Below are 15,832 nucleotides of genomic sequence, written 5' to 3' on the forward strand. Positions count from 1 at the left end.
AGTGGGGGGTGACGTGGGGTCGGTTTTGGGGTTAAATGACCTATGTGGAAATTCGTAGTGCTCCTGCTTAAATCGGTGAAAGGAAATGTTTCTGGAACAAAAATAAAAGAAAACCTGGGGAGTTGTGGTGTGAAGCACCTTTTTTCAGTCTTAAACCCATATAGTATAATGTTAATGTAGATGTGGACCCAAATTAAATACTGGACATCCTGACCCATTTTTGCTGTCAAAATTCAGCAACAAATGTGTATCTTGTTTTTAGGTTCCAAATCCCAAATGAGTTTGGTCTATTGTTTCATGATGAATTATCTTTTTGAAGATGCATCATCCAACATTTTTGTGGTTTAAAATGAGCTGCAGACATAAAAAAAAACAAAAAAAAACTTGTCACTCATTTACATAAAAATTGTCTCAATTTCTCTTGCAAAAGCAATCAGGCAGATGTTGTTGTTGTGGATGCGATACTATGTATACAGTAGTACAATGTAGGCAGACCCGTTCTCCAGACCTACTGTAAGTCTTAAGGGGGCCACATGGAATTAAATACAAAAATGTTTATATTTAGAGATCCGTGCCTCAAGTGGGGGGCACAAACATATTGGTGGGTGGGCCACCGATGACCCACCCGTGGGTATGACTGTGAGTGTAGCAGAACTCAAATACAAATGAGACAAAGGTCAATTTATCGAAGTCAGTCAGACCACGGAATACAGGTACTCAAATATTCGAAACACAACGACTTTTTCATTCATAACAACAAAACACAAACTGAGACCAAATGTCATTTCGACGTTGACTTAAATTAAAATAAACATTCCAAAAGCACAAAATATGAGCAGCGTCAGGAATCCAAAACCACAATACCGCCATGCCCAGCTTCGTAACCACATTTATCCACATTACACAGTGTGTTATATCATGAAAGAAAATGAAAAAACAAACAAACAGTAAGAAAAGAAATTGATGAGGGAAACTTGCTCTTCGCTCACACACAAGCATGCATGCACGCACAGGCCGCCTTCTTTTTTTTTTTCCTTTCTCTTCCCGTTAAAAAGTTGATCAGCTACGTAGTTGCTTTAAATACACGACGTGTAATCCTCCTTGTCTTATGTTTCATTTTTGAAGAATACTTACGAATTTCAAAAGCTGCCCGGCTTTCTAAATTTCACCTGTGGAAAGCCGTGACAAACCTTGACAAATAAGAGGGACCGCATCAAAACGCAGTGTGCTGGACGCAACTTACAAAAGATAAAACTAAGCAACATTTTTATACGATGAGGGTGGCTCAAATTCCATGGCGCACTAAGTTTTGGGGGGAAAAAGGGGCTACCGTGGCTGCTAGAAACATAGTGTCAATGGAGCCTTACAAAACCTTTGATGAGTACAGTATGCGAATGAACAGACATCTCCCGACATGACGCGTGCATGTGAAAGGAAGCAACCATATGATATGACTATATTTTCAATCTTGAAGTTTATCTCATGTCCTGCCCTGCAGCTAAGAAAATCTGTTCCATTACGAGTAGCAGGTTGCTGAAGGATCTGTCCAATTGAGATCCTCAGGTTAAGGAAGCTTTTTTTTGTTGTTGTTGTTTTTTTGTGTGTTTGTTTTGTTTTGTCGTGTTGCAGATAAATATCTGTTTTTAAGAACCAGCTATGACCGGAAATGATTCAGCATTAGTCCGCCAATTGAGTTTTGAGGCTATCATAAGTTTCCACAGAAAAAGCAAGACATTGAGTAACTTTATTACTTGTGACAATCAGTAACACCGATCGCATGCAGAATCCGTCATGCTGTTAATAATTCGGTGAAGCACTCCAGGTGTAAAGTTTGGACTTCCGTCCAATAAAGGTCAATTTTCCCTAAGGCTCTTTTTAGATGCCGTCATACTAAGAAGAGTGGAAATGCACAACACACATCCTTTGGTTGCCTGTTGTGTTTATATTTTGGACATCAGCGCTCATCTTACCCCAAAGAAATAAACAATAACAAAAAAAAAGGTCCCAAAGATGAAGGATACAGAAATTGACAATTTTCCTCAGGCGTGTATGTCATGGATTCAGCTTCAATGCATAATTTAACTTTTGAATGTAAAACACACATTTACTCAACACTTCCGCCAAAGAGTAAATTCAGCGTTAAACCGGGTAAAAAAAAACAAAAACAAAAAACCCCCAATAAAATAATCAGTCAAATTTGTCTTGACAGGGAACCCCTGCATTCTTGTCAATTCACGTACGACTTGATGAAATTTGCTCATTGCTCAGTGGCGTGCCCCTGGGCACCCCCCGCCGCCCCTGTCTGAAGCATGTCAATCAGAAAAATGTTACATCCATTCCCACCCCCCCTGTCATTTCTGAAGGGCCATCAAAGGGGCATCCATCATGAAGTCCATCAGACAGCGGATTTATGTCGACTGCTTTAATCAAGCTGTATGCGGCTAGAATTTACGAGCTTTCCTGTGTCTTTTCTTTTTACGCTTGGGAACTCGTAGGCCAATAGATCTCTGCCATAATCATCCAACTTTTTTGCTACTTCCTTCAAACTATGCGATGGACTGTTATGAGTGAGGGAACATCTTGAGAATGTTAAGAGTGCTGAGCCATTGATGTGACAAATTCATCACCTGATAATTCTTTGTCATGTTAATAAACTTGTCGAAACCCGTCATGTCAGCCAACAAGCGTGTTCAGAGCAGTTTTATAGCCTCCAGTAGACATCTTGACAATGCATTTTCAGTTTTACTGGATGTTGAACATTAAAAAATAACGTACGAAAAAAGATGACCTTCTCCTGAATGTTCCTTGGCAGCAAGCCTGGGGAAATATGGTGTTGGCCTGTAAAAACATGACCTCTTATTAAAGTCTTCTCCTGATGGGACTGCTTTTGAAATAAAGCCTATAAGTGTCAAAGCAGTCCAATAAAGTTAACGGGCGGGATTTTGTGAAACTGATAAAGTTCAGAATATGTGAATTATTATATACAGTATATGTATGGATAATTGTTGGAAAACACTGCCTAAATCCCAGTTTTCTGACATGAATGTTCAGGCACTCCTTTTGTTATCTTATTTGTGATAAACGATGGACAAAATTTGAAAAACACTCAACGTTACGACAGTATATAGACATAAAACACCCTATTATCAAATGTGCTTTCAAGTAATATTCAATCTCGATCATTCCATGTTACTGTTGTTACCCTCTCGGTATACATTACAGCCTAGTCATCCTGGAAGGTGGCTCCTCCATCTGTAATCTCTTCTCAATTTTTTTTTTTTTTTTTTTTTAACGCCAGCTGTTATTTGGGGGAATATTTGTTTGTCCCGATTGGATAGACCGAGGGGTATTTTGATCTCTGTAAACTATGAGCTTGTGATACCGTTTGAGACCAATTGAAGCCAAATTAAAATTGACCGGATTTTACTGAGAGAGATTGCTGGCTACCGTGAGCTTTGAAGATAACCCGGACAAACCACAGTTCTTCTGGAAAAAACATTCTCTGGCGTTTTGGGGGGCAATGTGCACCAGTGTTTTTTTTTTTGTTTGTGTTTTTCCTTCAGCAATGAAATGAAGCCAATAATGTGAAAACAAAAACCTACAGTTAAGCATGATCCATTGTATTGCGGCGGTCTTTTGACATGTTGTGAAGTCAGTTATTATATTGGCATTTTAGTGAGAAATGTTTCAACCCACTCTCAAGAACAAGGTTCGGAATACAATGGGTAAAATTTAAAAAAAAAACACTGTTCCAAAAAGAACATCATTATGCATACAAAGACTTTGTTTTGAACTGGAGGGTCATGAGCTCAAGCCCACAGGAAACTGTTGAACAAATAAATCTGTCATGGGTGAAATAGGCAAACATTCAAGACCTAAAATAAATACAGAAGAATAAATGGGAAAAAACATCACCTGACTCGCGCAAGGAGCTTGAATGGGCTCGGGCAGGTATCTTCAAATGGCTCTGGTGTTTGTGATGAGGAGCGGGCCAGTATCACATTAGCACAATTTTCGGCCAGGGGCATAGTGGTAGAGGAGATTGCTGATCATCGCATATGTTGAGCCCAAAGCGTGAAAGGTTTTGTGGGTCAATCGAAGAAGTCTAATGACTAAGCAAAACTTAATTGGAAGCCAGTGAAGGTGTAAGAGTGTGAGGGTGACGTGCCACCAGGTCAATGAGCAAGTGAAAACTCATCTGTGCCAGTGGTGTTCTGGTTTCAATGAAAAAAGAAAAAAAAGATGAAAGAAGACTGACTTTGTGGTGAATTTGATGTGGGATTGGAAGGAATGGTGACAAAAAGGACGGGTACTCACTCTTGTCAGATGAAAGTGTCATTTGTCTAAACCAGCCAGCCACCATTTTTTCTTGTTTCTGTCATGTATTACAAAGCATATCAGCTCGGTGTTGACCCTTGACAATATTTTGACATTTACAGTGGGTGACCATTTATTTCAGTTGGAGAATGCGTACAATGTCCATACGTGTGTGTATATGTATGCGCTGATTGTGTAAGAAAGAGTACATTTATCATGGTTGCAGCTGCTCAAATGACAACACAAGACAAATTTGACAGTGTGCACAATCACATTCGTCTTCACCCTGAACTACAGCCAACTAACATAACGGAGAAAAACATGTACAAAGCTATACAATTTGTTCTGACAGGAGGTTATATATCTTTGTCAAGTCTGGACCCATGAACTAAAAATAGAACCATACTCCCAAACAATATGATGATTGGAAATGAGTCTTGGAAATCTGTAAAATGAAAGATGCTGTGCCTAATGCCAAGTGACGCATATATACTGTATAGCATTAGGCACAGCTACAGGGCAAGAACGGAGATACGGTGCTTCCTGAATATATCAATTACTGTATCGATTAATTGAGGAACCAGATTGAAAAAAATATATATTTTCAATTTCAATGCCTTTATTCAAAAACAGGACATTGTATTTCACATTGAAAGTGCAGAAAACGCGCAGACTAATTAATTAGGATTCAGTTACTTGCTTGCGCCGTCACATTGTCAGAAAATGGGCAAAAATGTTCCTTATTTTCCCAAATAAAAGCAGATGTTTGCAAATGTTTTATTCTGAACACAAAGATAATCGGTCATCTTGCATGGAAAACAACCGAAATCAGAGAATATTTACTGCTGTGAGGCCGGCATGGGGCAGAGGAGACTTGGGCATGCTCGTGTGGATTTGATGTGAGGGGGCAAGGCTTTTGTTTCTTTCCCTGGCTTTAAATTACAGCTTTGGGCCTGCTATACAACAATTGCTATACTTGATTTAAAAAAAATTATAATAATGATACATGAGAAATGCAAGAAAAGATTTTTTTACAATATGTGCAGACAACACATCATTCAATTTAACATTTGTGACTCAAACTAGCCATGTACGGTTTTATAAAAAGATTTCAGTCGCACCACAAAAAAAAAAAAAAAAAAAACTCACTCCAAAATTAGAAATGCGGGGTCAGCCTCTCAATATACATAAACACTATTGACAAAATATCTCCATTCATTTTAACTTTTGTGACTAAAACTAGCCATGTACTTTTTAAAAAAAATATTTCAGTCGCACAAAAAAAAAAAAAAAAAAAACTCAACCAAAATTAGAAATGCGGGGTCAGCCTCTCAATATACATAAACACTATTGACAAAATATCTCGGTCTAACTTATACATAAGTGTGGCATTTAAAATACGCTTTCCTTTCATCGCACATGGTGGTTTGACATAGTCACATGTTTTCTATACAACGCTACAGCAACCCACCGAATGAAAACACATGAAAGATGTTAAAGGCACTTCATTCTACAAATCAGCAAGTAAAACAAAATCCCACAGCACAATAAACCATATTGATTTCAATGCAGATGCGGTTCAGAATAACGACTGAGTCTGTGGGCAGAAAGGCATTTATTTCTCTCTCTCAAACGAATACACTCGAACACAAGTACTAAAAGCACATCAACGATTATTAAGTGTTATTTCTCTATAAAGTGCTTCAAGCCACTGTTTCCAAGGCCCGTATCGAGTCACTTACCACAAAACAACAGCTTGTTATCACACATTCCTCTCAAAGACCAAGACTGTTTCAAAATAAAAATATACATATGGCTTTGAGGATGCAACAATCTTAGCAATAGTAAAAAGTCAACAAGACTGAAAACTTTTTTTTTCTTTTCCCCGCCACCGTTTTGCAAGCAAAAATCAATAAAGCTAAGGCTGCGTTATTAAAGTGACGGCCATTCCGAGTCACTGTCTTTCATTCCACATATAATAATCGATACCCGTCACAGTTTGCTAGGAGGTTATACTTCGCCAACTTCCTGTTTGGAAGCTCATTGCAAGGGGAGGTAAAGTGTTGTAAACATTTTTTTGCACTTGATCTGGCTTTGCCTACAGAATGCAGATGCAGTGCGTGAGACTGTGGAATGTGACAGACAGACATGAGAAGAGCCAACTTGCACTTGGTTGCCTCGAATTTCTCAAAACAATTTTCCCTCCATTGTTGGTTTTGATACATGTTCCAGTGACGCGTTCGCCTGCAAGCTTGGTTATGATATTTTCAGTCTCCAATTAATCAGACATTACCTCAAAAACTGGGAAGCAGACTGAAGCGCTTTGATGGTTAAGGTGGTCTAAAACCTGCTTTTCAGATGTCGAGGTCCGTCTACACTTTTAATAGAGGTTAAAGTAATGGGATGGAAGTATGAGCGCGCATTAAAAGAAATATGTCGACCCGTCGAGTTTTCACATCTATATGGGGGTGTTTGTCTGCTTTTAAGGGGCGGGCTTCTTTTTCGGAGGTTCGCTGAAACTGATGAGATGATGCACGTTTATTTATAAAGTGACACACCTGCTATTAACATCTTCAAGTTCTCTTTTTTTTTGGGGGGGGGGGGGGGTCAGGAAGCCAAAGGTTTGGCTTTGAGTCAGCAGGATGGATAGATTAGAAGGAAGGTAGACAGCCAAATAGTTCACGGTCACAGAAAAGGTGTTGAAGTCGTATGAAACGCTAAGCGATTCCAGATATTATTGTTGAAACGCAGCCTTCAGAATTTCTAATCTCAGCATCGCAGTTAAGATCCCATGACCCGTCACGAGACCGCGCGAGAAAATGGAAACAAACTGAGGCAGAACCAGGAAGTTCTCTTTCAAAGATAAGCAAATCCTAGCCACAGATTTTCAACAAAACCTTTGCGTTCACCCAAACCCTGACACTTAAGGAATGGGGGGTGTGGGGGGCGATCAAGCTGCTGATGGACATGGCTTGAGTCGTACGGTGTGAGAGGTGGTGAAGAAGGAAGACCCGTATTTTTAACAATCCATCTTCCGTTGGTCCAGCTGGACGACCTGGATGATTGGAGGAGAGGCGCTGAGTGACGGCCCGCACCAACAGGCGGACGATCGCCCCAGATGGACCTGACATGTGCCGCTGGAAAGTACAAGCACAGATGAGCCATTGAATGTGACATACCTGGGGGACATTTCGACATGTGGGCAAGCACTGGACAGCCACGAAAAGAGCACATTGTGCTCACAAGACCGCCGTTAAATGGCACAAGAGAAAAGCACATCCTCGTCGCAAGCAAACATCGGCATATTCTGATGGGGTGTCGCCGCTTCCTAATCTTTAAGACGTCGGGTGGGGTGAAAAAGCAGAAAGTGGGAACGCCAAGGCTTGCAGCTCTCACATCAGGCCACCATGTGCAGATGGTCATGTGTTAGTCAGACGTGACGGGACGGGACGGTGGAACGGACATAGAAACATGGAGCGTAAAAAGAATACACACCGCGGTTGGAGTCAAATAATTTTCAGATTAGTCAGTTGACTACATAGGAAAAACCAACAAAAATATATAAATAAATTTATTTATTATTACACATTATTATAAATAATAATAATGTGTAATAATGACGCGAGGTCAACACATTAAAAATAATAATAATGTGTAATAATGACGCGAGGTCAAAGTCCCACCCAGGTCGAATTTGCACTGTTACATACTTGCCTTCAACATAACGTGTCGTGCCGAGTAGAAGTGGTCACAAAGGAACTGGGCCAGTTTGTTACATGTCTCATATGATTGCCTGAGGCAGATGGAGTTTACCCCCACCCCCTCTAAAAAAAATAAAAAAATCCTCGTGGTTGTATTGGACTGGTTGAAACACAGTCATGTGACACTACCCAAGGCAGAAGTCTCTCTGACAAAACCAAACACACCGTTCGAGCGCGCAAACGATCATCGATCAATTAAAAATAAAAGTTGTGAGTGGAGTGTAGTAAAACTACATTTTCTTCCTAAGGCATTCAAACAAGGGCTCAACCGATATGGATTTTTTTTTTTTTGTGGCCAAAGCCAATGCCCACATTTGACAGAATAAAATTCTGATAACTAATCAATTGGCTGATTATTTAAAAAAAAAAAAAAAAAAGTGATTTTGCAGTCCCTTAATGCAACAATAATGTTTCTCAAAAAGAATTACTTCCCGTCAATACATTGAACAGAGTAAATGTGCGGTGTTACGACGCGCCTCCGTTTCACACCAAACCTAACAAACCACGCCTTGACGTTCTACGGTGATGATGGCTGATATGCAACGTACAATGTGGCACTGCGCTGTAAAATGGAGAAATGGAAAAGATTTGACTCCAACCTACAAAAATGAGATAATGATTTTTCTATTATAAGCAAGTATCAACATTTCTCACCCCGTATACACAAAACAGTGATAGCAGCAAAGTGTGGAATGCATACGCGTTGACGTTCTATGGTGATGATGGCTGATATGCAAAGTACAATGTGGCACTGCGGTGTAAAATGGTGAACTGGAAAAGATTTGACTCCAACCTACAAAAATTAGATAATAATTTTCTATTATAAGCAAGTATCAACATTCCTCACCCCGTATTCACAAAACAGTGATAGCAGCAAAGTGTGGAATGCATGTTAATGTAGAGGAAAGAAAAAAAAGACAGAAGCCCAACAGAGGTAGCCTGCAGAACTGCCAAATTTAGTACCTCACATGTTCTGGATTCTGCTCTCAGATTGGGGCCTCATGACTGCAGGATGCGATTGTCAAGAGCAGAAGGGATGGAAAAGAAAACAAAATATTTGATCTTCAGAAACAACGCTGAAAAACAGAGTGCCGAGGGTGACTCATCCAGATTTTGTACCCATTTCGCTATTTTTGATGAACTTGAGACAAATTGCCAATGCCGCTTGCTGACTTGCTTTCATCGACGGCCCATTTAACTTGCGAGGAAAATGATGTCGGACATGTGTTTAACAGACACAATAGATTTGTGAAAACCACAAATTGATTCATTTCTTTGGCGTACTGGTTGCATCTGCTCTGGAACCAAACACATTTATCATTGCATGTATTCCGCAGAATGATGATTCATGTCTGTGTGACAACATACGGCACGGACCTGATGTAATTCATTCGTGGGACAAACTGCTTTTTTACATGACTAAAGTAAACCTGTGGGTTGTTGGTTCTTTTAATCTGGGAATCATTTTACCAAATCAGATCAGAAGACTTGCTGGAAAGTGTTGGAATGCTGCATGAAGATTGACGCGGCTGAGGCATTTGGCTCATTTAATACACTGTAAATAAAATACTTGTGCGTGTGCATGTTTGCATTTGTTATGCTCGTGTTGGCCACCGGTGATGGATTTTATCTGGTGCTCTCATGCGTTTCGCTTCTTTACCCGGGGTCGCTCGGCATGTCCTGATCGGCCTCCGCCACAGATGATTCCACGTCTGCCTCCGCACTGCTCTCACTGCCTTGCACTGATCGGCCGCACGGAGACTGAGAGGTCACACTTTCACCACTGACAGCCCATGGGCACACAAACCGAGACCGTTGTGATTGATTTATGTTCATAGAGCATATTATGAGCGGTGTAAATGAAATCCAGCAAAAATTGCGGAACGAGTGTTGATTTTCCAACTGACTTGATATGCTTTTCCATGAGCAGAATGGTCCGCTCTTTCTCCTCAAGGCTCCTCTTGAGCGAGGCAATTTCTTTTTGCTTCTCCAGCAGTTCTTTCTGAAGACGGTAGTTGCTTTCTTCGAGAGTCTCGCAGAAAGCCTTTGAGGTGGATGAAAGAAGGGGACAAAAAGCAGTGTTTGGCTTTGAAATGCTCTAGTTGTATGTAAGCAATAAAAAAAAAATTGCCAAAGGCCTTGGTTATGTTAATAAGTGTTGCACAAGTCTAAACTTTATTCCCCGAAAAGTTTCCTGGATGTGACACGGTTGCTACTCGGAAGCTAAGAAAAAAAGAAAATAATTATTTCGAAGAGTAAAATATCTGATGAAAATTTGTTTTACGTGTACCGTACAGTAATATCAGAGTTCCTCAGTGTAGTTCTGAGACTTTAAGCCCGTATGCCACCGAGCGGCGAACAATTGCGAGTGCGTTCAAACGCGGCGAATGCTCGTCAGGGTTCCTTCAAGCTCTTTCATAGTTGTTTGGATGGATAGATCAAGATAGTCTGTGCATCTGCAAAATGTTGAAGTTGAATTTGATTCCACTTGAAAGATCAAGTGGACCATTTAGCCATTCAGACTGTTTAGTTGTGACACGCGTCAATGATACGAGGTGGCGGGATACAGCGCTGAGATTGTCAACAATCATTTTTTATTGTCGGCTTTGGCTGTGAATGTGGTGTGCAAAACACTAACTGTGATGCATAGTTCCAGAATTAGCACACGACATGTGGGTCCAACAGAGCGGCAGCAGAGCTTAAACGACATTTATCGTAAACTGTGTTCCCAGCAGTGGTGCAAAGTGGCTGGTGAGTCTGGAAACTTCAACGGCACAATTACGTTTGGAACATGGTCGCCATGGATACGTCCCAGCATGTGGCCTTCTAATGTGGTTCCTAACATTGGTTGCATTCTGTCAAGGCATTCCACAGTTGTCAGTGCGAGGTTTAGGGTTATAAATATTGCTGCTTCAATGTTGGACAGCATGTAGTTTTCTCTCAATAACTACTTCTCTTCTGGGACCAAAACATGCAAAAGAGCCATTGTTCACTTAGACACTCTACAAGCATTGGGATTTGGAGAAAAGAAAATGGAAGGGGCCGAGCATCGTGTCTGCAATACATCGAGGAGATCAGCCTTCCGAGGCCAGCGCCAAGAAAGTCAAGAATTGTTTTGGTTGAGGCCAACACAAATTTTCTGTCGAGTCTGATTCCTCTGGCTCGCATAGGACTGCCAGTCAAGTTCAAATGCATACTTTTATGTAAAACGGTTTCAAAATGTACTGCCTGCCATGTGAGATTTCATTTCATGGTGCCCAAAAATCAATATAAATTTGAGGGAAAGGAACAAAAAATATATATATTCCTGTCAGACTAAATTGTTAGTGATTTTTTTTTTTGGGGGGGTCTGGGGGCTGTACTTACTTTCGTGACAAGAACATATGGATAATTCTCCTATAATTTTATCAGAAAAAAGGATTCAAACATGAGACAATGTCAACATTCCGACACACACTTCAAACCCCAGATACATACAATCAGCAGATAAATATGTTGGTATAATATAAAGTTGCATTCATATACACCACAGAAACTCAGACCACACAAACCTCTTTGCGGCCACATGTCAAGACTTACCCTGCTCTCCTCCAAACTATCGAAGGGCCCTGGCGGTTCATCCAGACATAAAAACTCTCTCACTGATTGGCTGTCAAACAAAGACAGTGGCATGATCTACGTGTTAGTCTTTGTGTTCAACACAGAAAAAAAGATCAACAAAAGAACAAAAAGAGATTTCAACAGCGCGGTTGTGTGACATACCAGTTGGCAATGTCCTTGTGCGCGACTAAGTTTTGCAAAAAGGCCTGAAGACCCAACTGTCTGTCTTCCAGGAAGTCGCTGTCATAGTTGTCTTTAAACCACCTTTTCGGAGGCAGCGCAAGCCGAAAGCCTGGAAACGTCTCTTTCAACTACAGGAAAGCGCACAAAAACAGAGAAACTACGATGTATGGATCCACATTTGATTTTTAAAATGCACCGATGAGAAAGGACATTCGTAGGACATAAACAGGTTTGTTCAATAGATACGCATCACTTCTTACCAGTATATTGCTCCCATCTTCCGTTTGGATCGGTGATAGTTTATTACTATTATTTTCTTTTGAACACGCTCAGCAATGATAGGCCGCCGAAATTATGATCGCCTTTTCTGTACTCTTCTCCTAACTGGTACTTTTGAACACTGAGACCGAGATGATTCTGTGGAAACTCTCTGCAGGCCACGGCTTGTGCTTTAAGATGTGACGACAAAAATGTCAGGCAAAGACCATGAAAAGGTTGAATTTTAAACAGGTGGTAATCGGCCGCACTTTAAATGGCAGCGGGTGTGGGCCGAATCCAAATTCATGTAAATGCTTAAAAAGGCAGCCGTGGTGTGCACGGTGCAAGCCGGCGCCAGCCACACATCAGGAGACTAAAATGCGTGTGAGGAGCAACTTGCTGTTTATTTCAATTACAGATTTTGACTTTATGCACAGAAATCTGGTCACAGAAGAAAGCCTGAACGAAATTACACCCGCGGGTGCACGCACACAAAGAAGTTCCAATATACTTGATATGCTGGAATGAAGAATCAAGACTTTGGGGTAAAAAGATAAATCGTTCATTTGTGCACATTTGTAGCGCAACTGTGGAAAAAGCAGAGGGAATTCCATTTGTTGCAGACTGCTGATTTGTGAACAAACTGTCCTGCTTGCCAAGTCAATTCAGGGCAGTTGACTGTTTGGGAATAGTGGGCTTCTTTGTTTAGCTGTAACCACTTCCAGTGTGTGATCCAAAACAAAACAGACTGAGAAAACAAAAGGCGTAGTTGCAGTCAAATCCCTCAGGGGTTATAGCGTTGCAAACTTGAGCTCGACATGGCAAGTAGTATTTCCCTCCATGTATTAACAAACATGCGCTGACAACGCACCTTGTCGTTGAGTCGGGAAAAGTCGGCGTACCTCCTGAAAACAACCCAGCTCTCATCTGTGGGTTTCCTGACCAGGACTTTATATACCTACAGCAAATTGCAGACACCACACACAAGACGCGCATGTTTACAACTGCAAATGTTATTTTTGGCGGTGTCAACATTGAAATAGACAATGAAAGAATCATCAAATTAATCAACAACGACTATTTTGATATTAAAATCATTGTTCAGAGCGACTGTTTGATAGTCTAAATCCTTTGATCTCAGCCCAGTAAGTATTCTGATTTCTGGAATCACTCGCGAAAGAAGAGTGATTTGCTTTTCTGTTTGATCAAAATAAGATATTTGCAAACATCTGCTTGCACTTTGGAAAATAATGATCACCCCCCCCCCCATTATTTTCCAACATGTAACAGGCCAAACCAGTTACTGAATCATAATCAATTTCAATTGATAAATATTTAGTCAGTCTAATCTGGGAAATGAGTAAGTATTTGCGGTCATAGTGTGAATAACCCGTAACTGACATGTAGTTCAACTCGAAGTATCCTCAGCAGAGTATATCAAACTAAATAGCCTTTTGCATTAATCCAGACCCAAGAAATAGCGCTCAGTTTCAAAAATTGCAGAGTACATCACTCCCGCTTTGTTGTAATATGAAAAAAGTGATCTTCCAGATGTCACATGTAACTAATTCTCAGTTTCTGTACCGTAAACTTTGACCTCTCCTCCATGACCTCGTATCCAAGAACAGTTGGGGTGATTGGCCTCTCCTCTCCTCCTCCATGTTGGCTCTCTAAAGGAGCTGAAATCGAGCGGGGGCAACTCGAATACACTACCGAGGGCTCGAGAGTCCTGTTTTCTCTCGACAGCGTGACGGGGCTCGGGAGAGGTGTTGGCGTCTGACTTCGAGTGCTTCTGTCCGTGCAACGGGACTGACGCTGAGAACTACCGCATCTTTTTTCACGCTCGCCCACTACTGAGGATGAAGACTCTGAGCTGCTGGAGACGCTTCCTAGCGAGGAAGCTCTTGGTGGCCTTCTCAGCTTGTTACTGCCACTCGATGATGAGACTCTGTCCAACGGTACTGGGACAGGCACAAACGGTGATGCCATCCCGTTGCTAAGTGACCGTCACCGCCGTCCCAACGTGATGACTTGCCTCTGTCGTACAGATTGATGCGGAAGCCTGACAATAATGCTCAGTCAGAGGGGCTGGCGAAGACGGTCAACAACCTGGAGAAAAATGTTCCAAAATGTTTTACATGTACACTCGGCCGCTGTACTCCCCCATGCAAATCATAATAAATTAATCAAAGAAGTCCACATTTTGTGTGCAGAGTGGGAGAAGCATACAAATAATCTTGTGGTCAACTTTCCTCTTCATGCTATGTGTGTGTGTCCAATTAGCAATCAATTTTCCTCCCAAGACCATACTAAATGACTTCTGCTACTCTATGACGTTTCTAAACACAATTAAGCCATTTGGTATATTAGTTGGATAACTGTGTGTTATAAGTGCAGCAAACTAGTTGTGGGCATGTTGATGCGACTAATAGAGTACAGGAGGATACTAGTGCATGGTACATGTCAAGTCGTTGGACCTAGTAGAGCTACTCATGCAGCACAGTGGTTTACAAGTGACGTTCGTTGAATCGTGTACTAATGCCCTAAAAGTGAAACTATCAATCGAAGAAACGTTTTGCAGCTTATCCGAACATCTTGTACAGGATATACAGGCACCCGCCCCCCTCCGACTCCCACCAAAATAAATCACTTTACGTAGTCGTCACGTGCATTGATGCCTTGCTGATCAGCTGAAACCGACTCGTCGACGTCACGACCCGTTTGCTGATCACTAATAAGCATCTGTTAACGCTGCAAGCTAGCAAGTGCAATCAGTCACCAGTCAAATCACACCAAAATATTAAAACAGTCGAGTTGGCAAGTAACTTTATACTAAGGCCCAATCAAAATACAACTCTTGCTGTTATCATCCAGGAGTATTTTCGAAATGAATTCAGAGTTGTGGGCACATTACAAGACCATGTTAGCTCGTAGACTAGCATGAGTGGATATTAGGCACAGTTCATAAGACAAATACCACAATGTCAGACTTACCGTAAGGCAGGTAAGGTTCCCCTTGACTATACTCAGGCAGCCGGGCGTGTGATTGTCTTGTTGGTGTTTGTCCATTTCACATCGCAGAGTCATCTGCTCTTCTGTATCATGTTAGCATGCTCGAGTATCAGTGCACAACTGCAGTGACTTACTACAGCCACGCGAGGGTAGTAAAAACACGTAAGTGGCTCCCGAGAGGGTCCCATTAGTTGGGGTCATGGAGTTTGGAACGGCTGAATAAAGCACAAGGTCACGAAATCTCTGTATTACTTGATCACATGTGTCAAACGCCTCCCTCCGACATCACGTCCCGTCATTTTCTACCTGAGGATATGGCTGTCCTGAAAGAAATCAGTAGAACTATTAAAATTAAAGCCCAGACATGTCAGAAATATAACCATTATTTCTTATGATTTTAAACCGACATTGAAATCAGTGTCAAAAAAGCAGAACAGAAAATGAATGGATGGATTTTATGTTTCAATGCACTTTGCACTAATATACATCTTAAATATACATAGATAGACAATATGCTTCCATATCCATGCAACTCTGATCAACCCTGGATTTGTTTGTCTTTCAACACATTTGGAATAATTACTTCCAGATTCTAAACGGCCACGATCATTAAAACGACACTATATTGTAATGTTTAAAATACAATTTTCCCTTGACTTCTGACTTGGAAATTCGTTTTTGGGGGGGTAAAGGTCAACAAT

General features: G+C 41.1%; 1 protein-coding gene and 1 long non-coding RNA gene across 7 annotated transcripts; one reads left to right on the top strand and one right to left on the bottom strand.

Moving 5' to 3' along the window:
* Positions 1–5,915: 5,915 nt before the first annotated feature.
* On the bottom strand, positions 5,916–15,414 carry snx16 (sorting nexin 16). 6 transcript variants are annotated; one of them, XM_019857501.1, is made up of 9 exons: positions 15,114–15,409; positions 13,704–14,228; positions 12,991–13,077; positions 11,841–11,989; positions 11,658–11,727; positions 9,986–10,122; positions 9,739–9,861; positions 9,042–9,083; positions 7,342–7,454 (listed from the first exon to the last, which is right to left on the bottom strand). In XM_019857501.1, exons 2-8 carry the CDS (start codon positions 14,106–14,108, stop codon positions 9,065–9,067), a joined length of 990 nt encoding a protein of 329 aa, XP_019713060.1. In that variant the 5' UTR covers positions 14,109–14,228; positions 15,114–15,409; the 3' UTR covers positions 7,342–7,454; positions 9,042–9,064. The 6 variants fall into 6 exon arrangements, 4 of the variants coding, with proteins under 4 accessions (XP_019713059.1, XP_019713060.1, XP_019713061.1 ...); XR_002166541.1 differs by having other exon boundaries at positions 7,373–7,454; positions 9,042–9,593; positions 9,705–9,861; positions 15,114–15,411; XM_019857502.1 differs by having other exon boundaries at positions 7,384–7,454; positions 9,047–9,083; positions 15,114–15,410.
* On the top strand, positions 7,572–7,888 carry LOC109507824 (uncharacterized). The gene is made up of 2 exons (XR_002166543.1): positions 7,572–7,664; positions 7,719–7,888. It is a non-coding gene; the product is annotated as an uncharacterized LOC109507824 (long non-coding RNA).
* Positions 15,415–15,832: the final 418 nt, after the last annotated feature.

Source organism: Hippocampus comes, unplaced genomic scaffold, assembly GCF_001891065.2.
Source record: "Hippocampus comes isolate QL1 unplaced genomic scaffold, H_comes_QL1_v1.1 scaffold293, whole genome shotgun sequence".
Taxonomy (NCBI): domain Eukaryota; kingdom Metazoa; phylum Chordata; class Actinopteri; order Syngnathiformes; family Syngnathidae; genus Hippocampus; species Hippocampus comes.

What these genes read in the sequence shown, in the direction of transcription:
- snx16 (XM_019857500.1), bottom strand. Translation starts at nt 14,108, where the DNA reads ATGGCATCACCGTTTGTGCCTGTCCCAGTACCGTTGGACAGAGTCTCA. An exon ending in TTTCCCGACTCAACGACAAG is followed by an intron (nt 11,990 to 12,990) that starts GTGCGTTGTCAG and finishes GCTTTCCTGTAG; the next exon opens with TTGAAAGAGACGTTTCCAGG. An exon ending in CACAAGGACATTGCCAACTG is followed by an intron (nt 11,728 to 11,840) that starts GTATGTCACACA and finishes TTTGTTTGACAG; the next exon opens with CCAATCAGTGAGAGAGTTTT.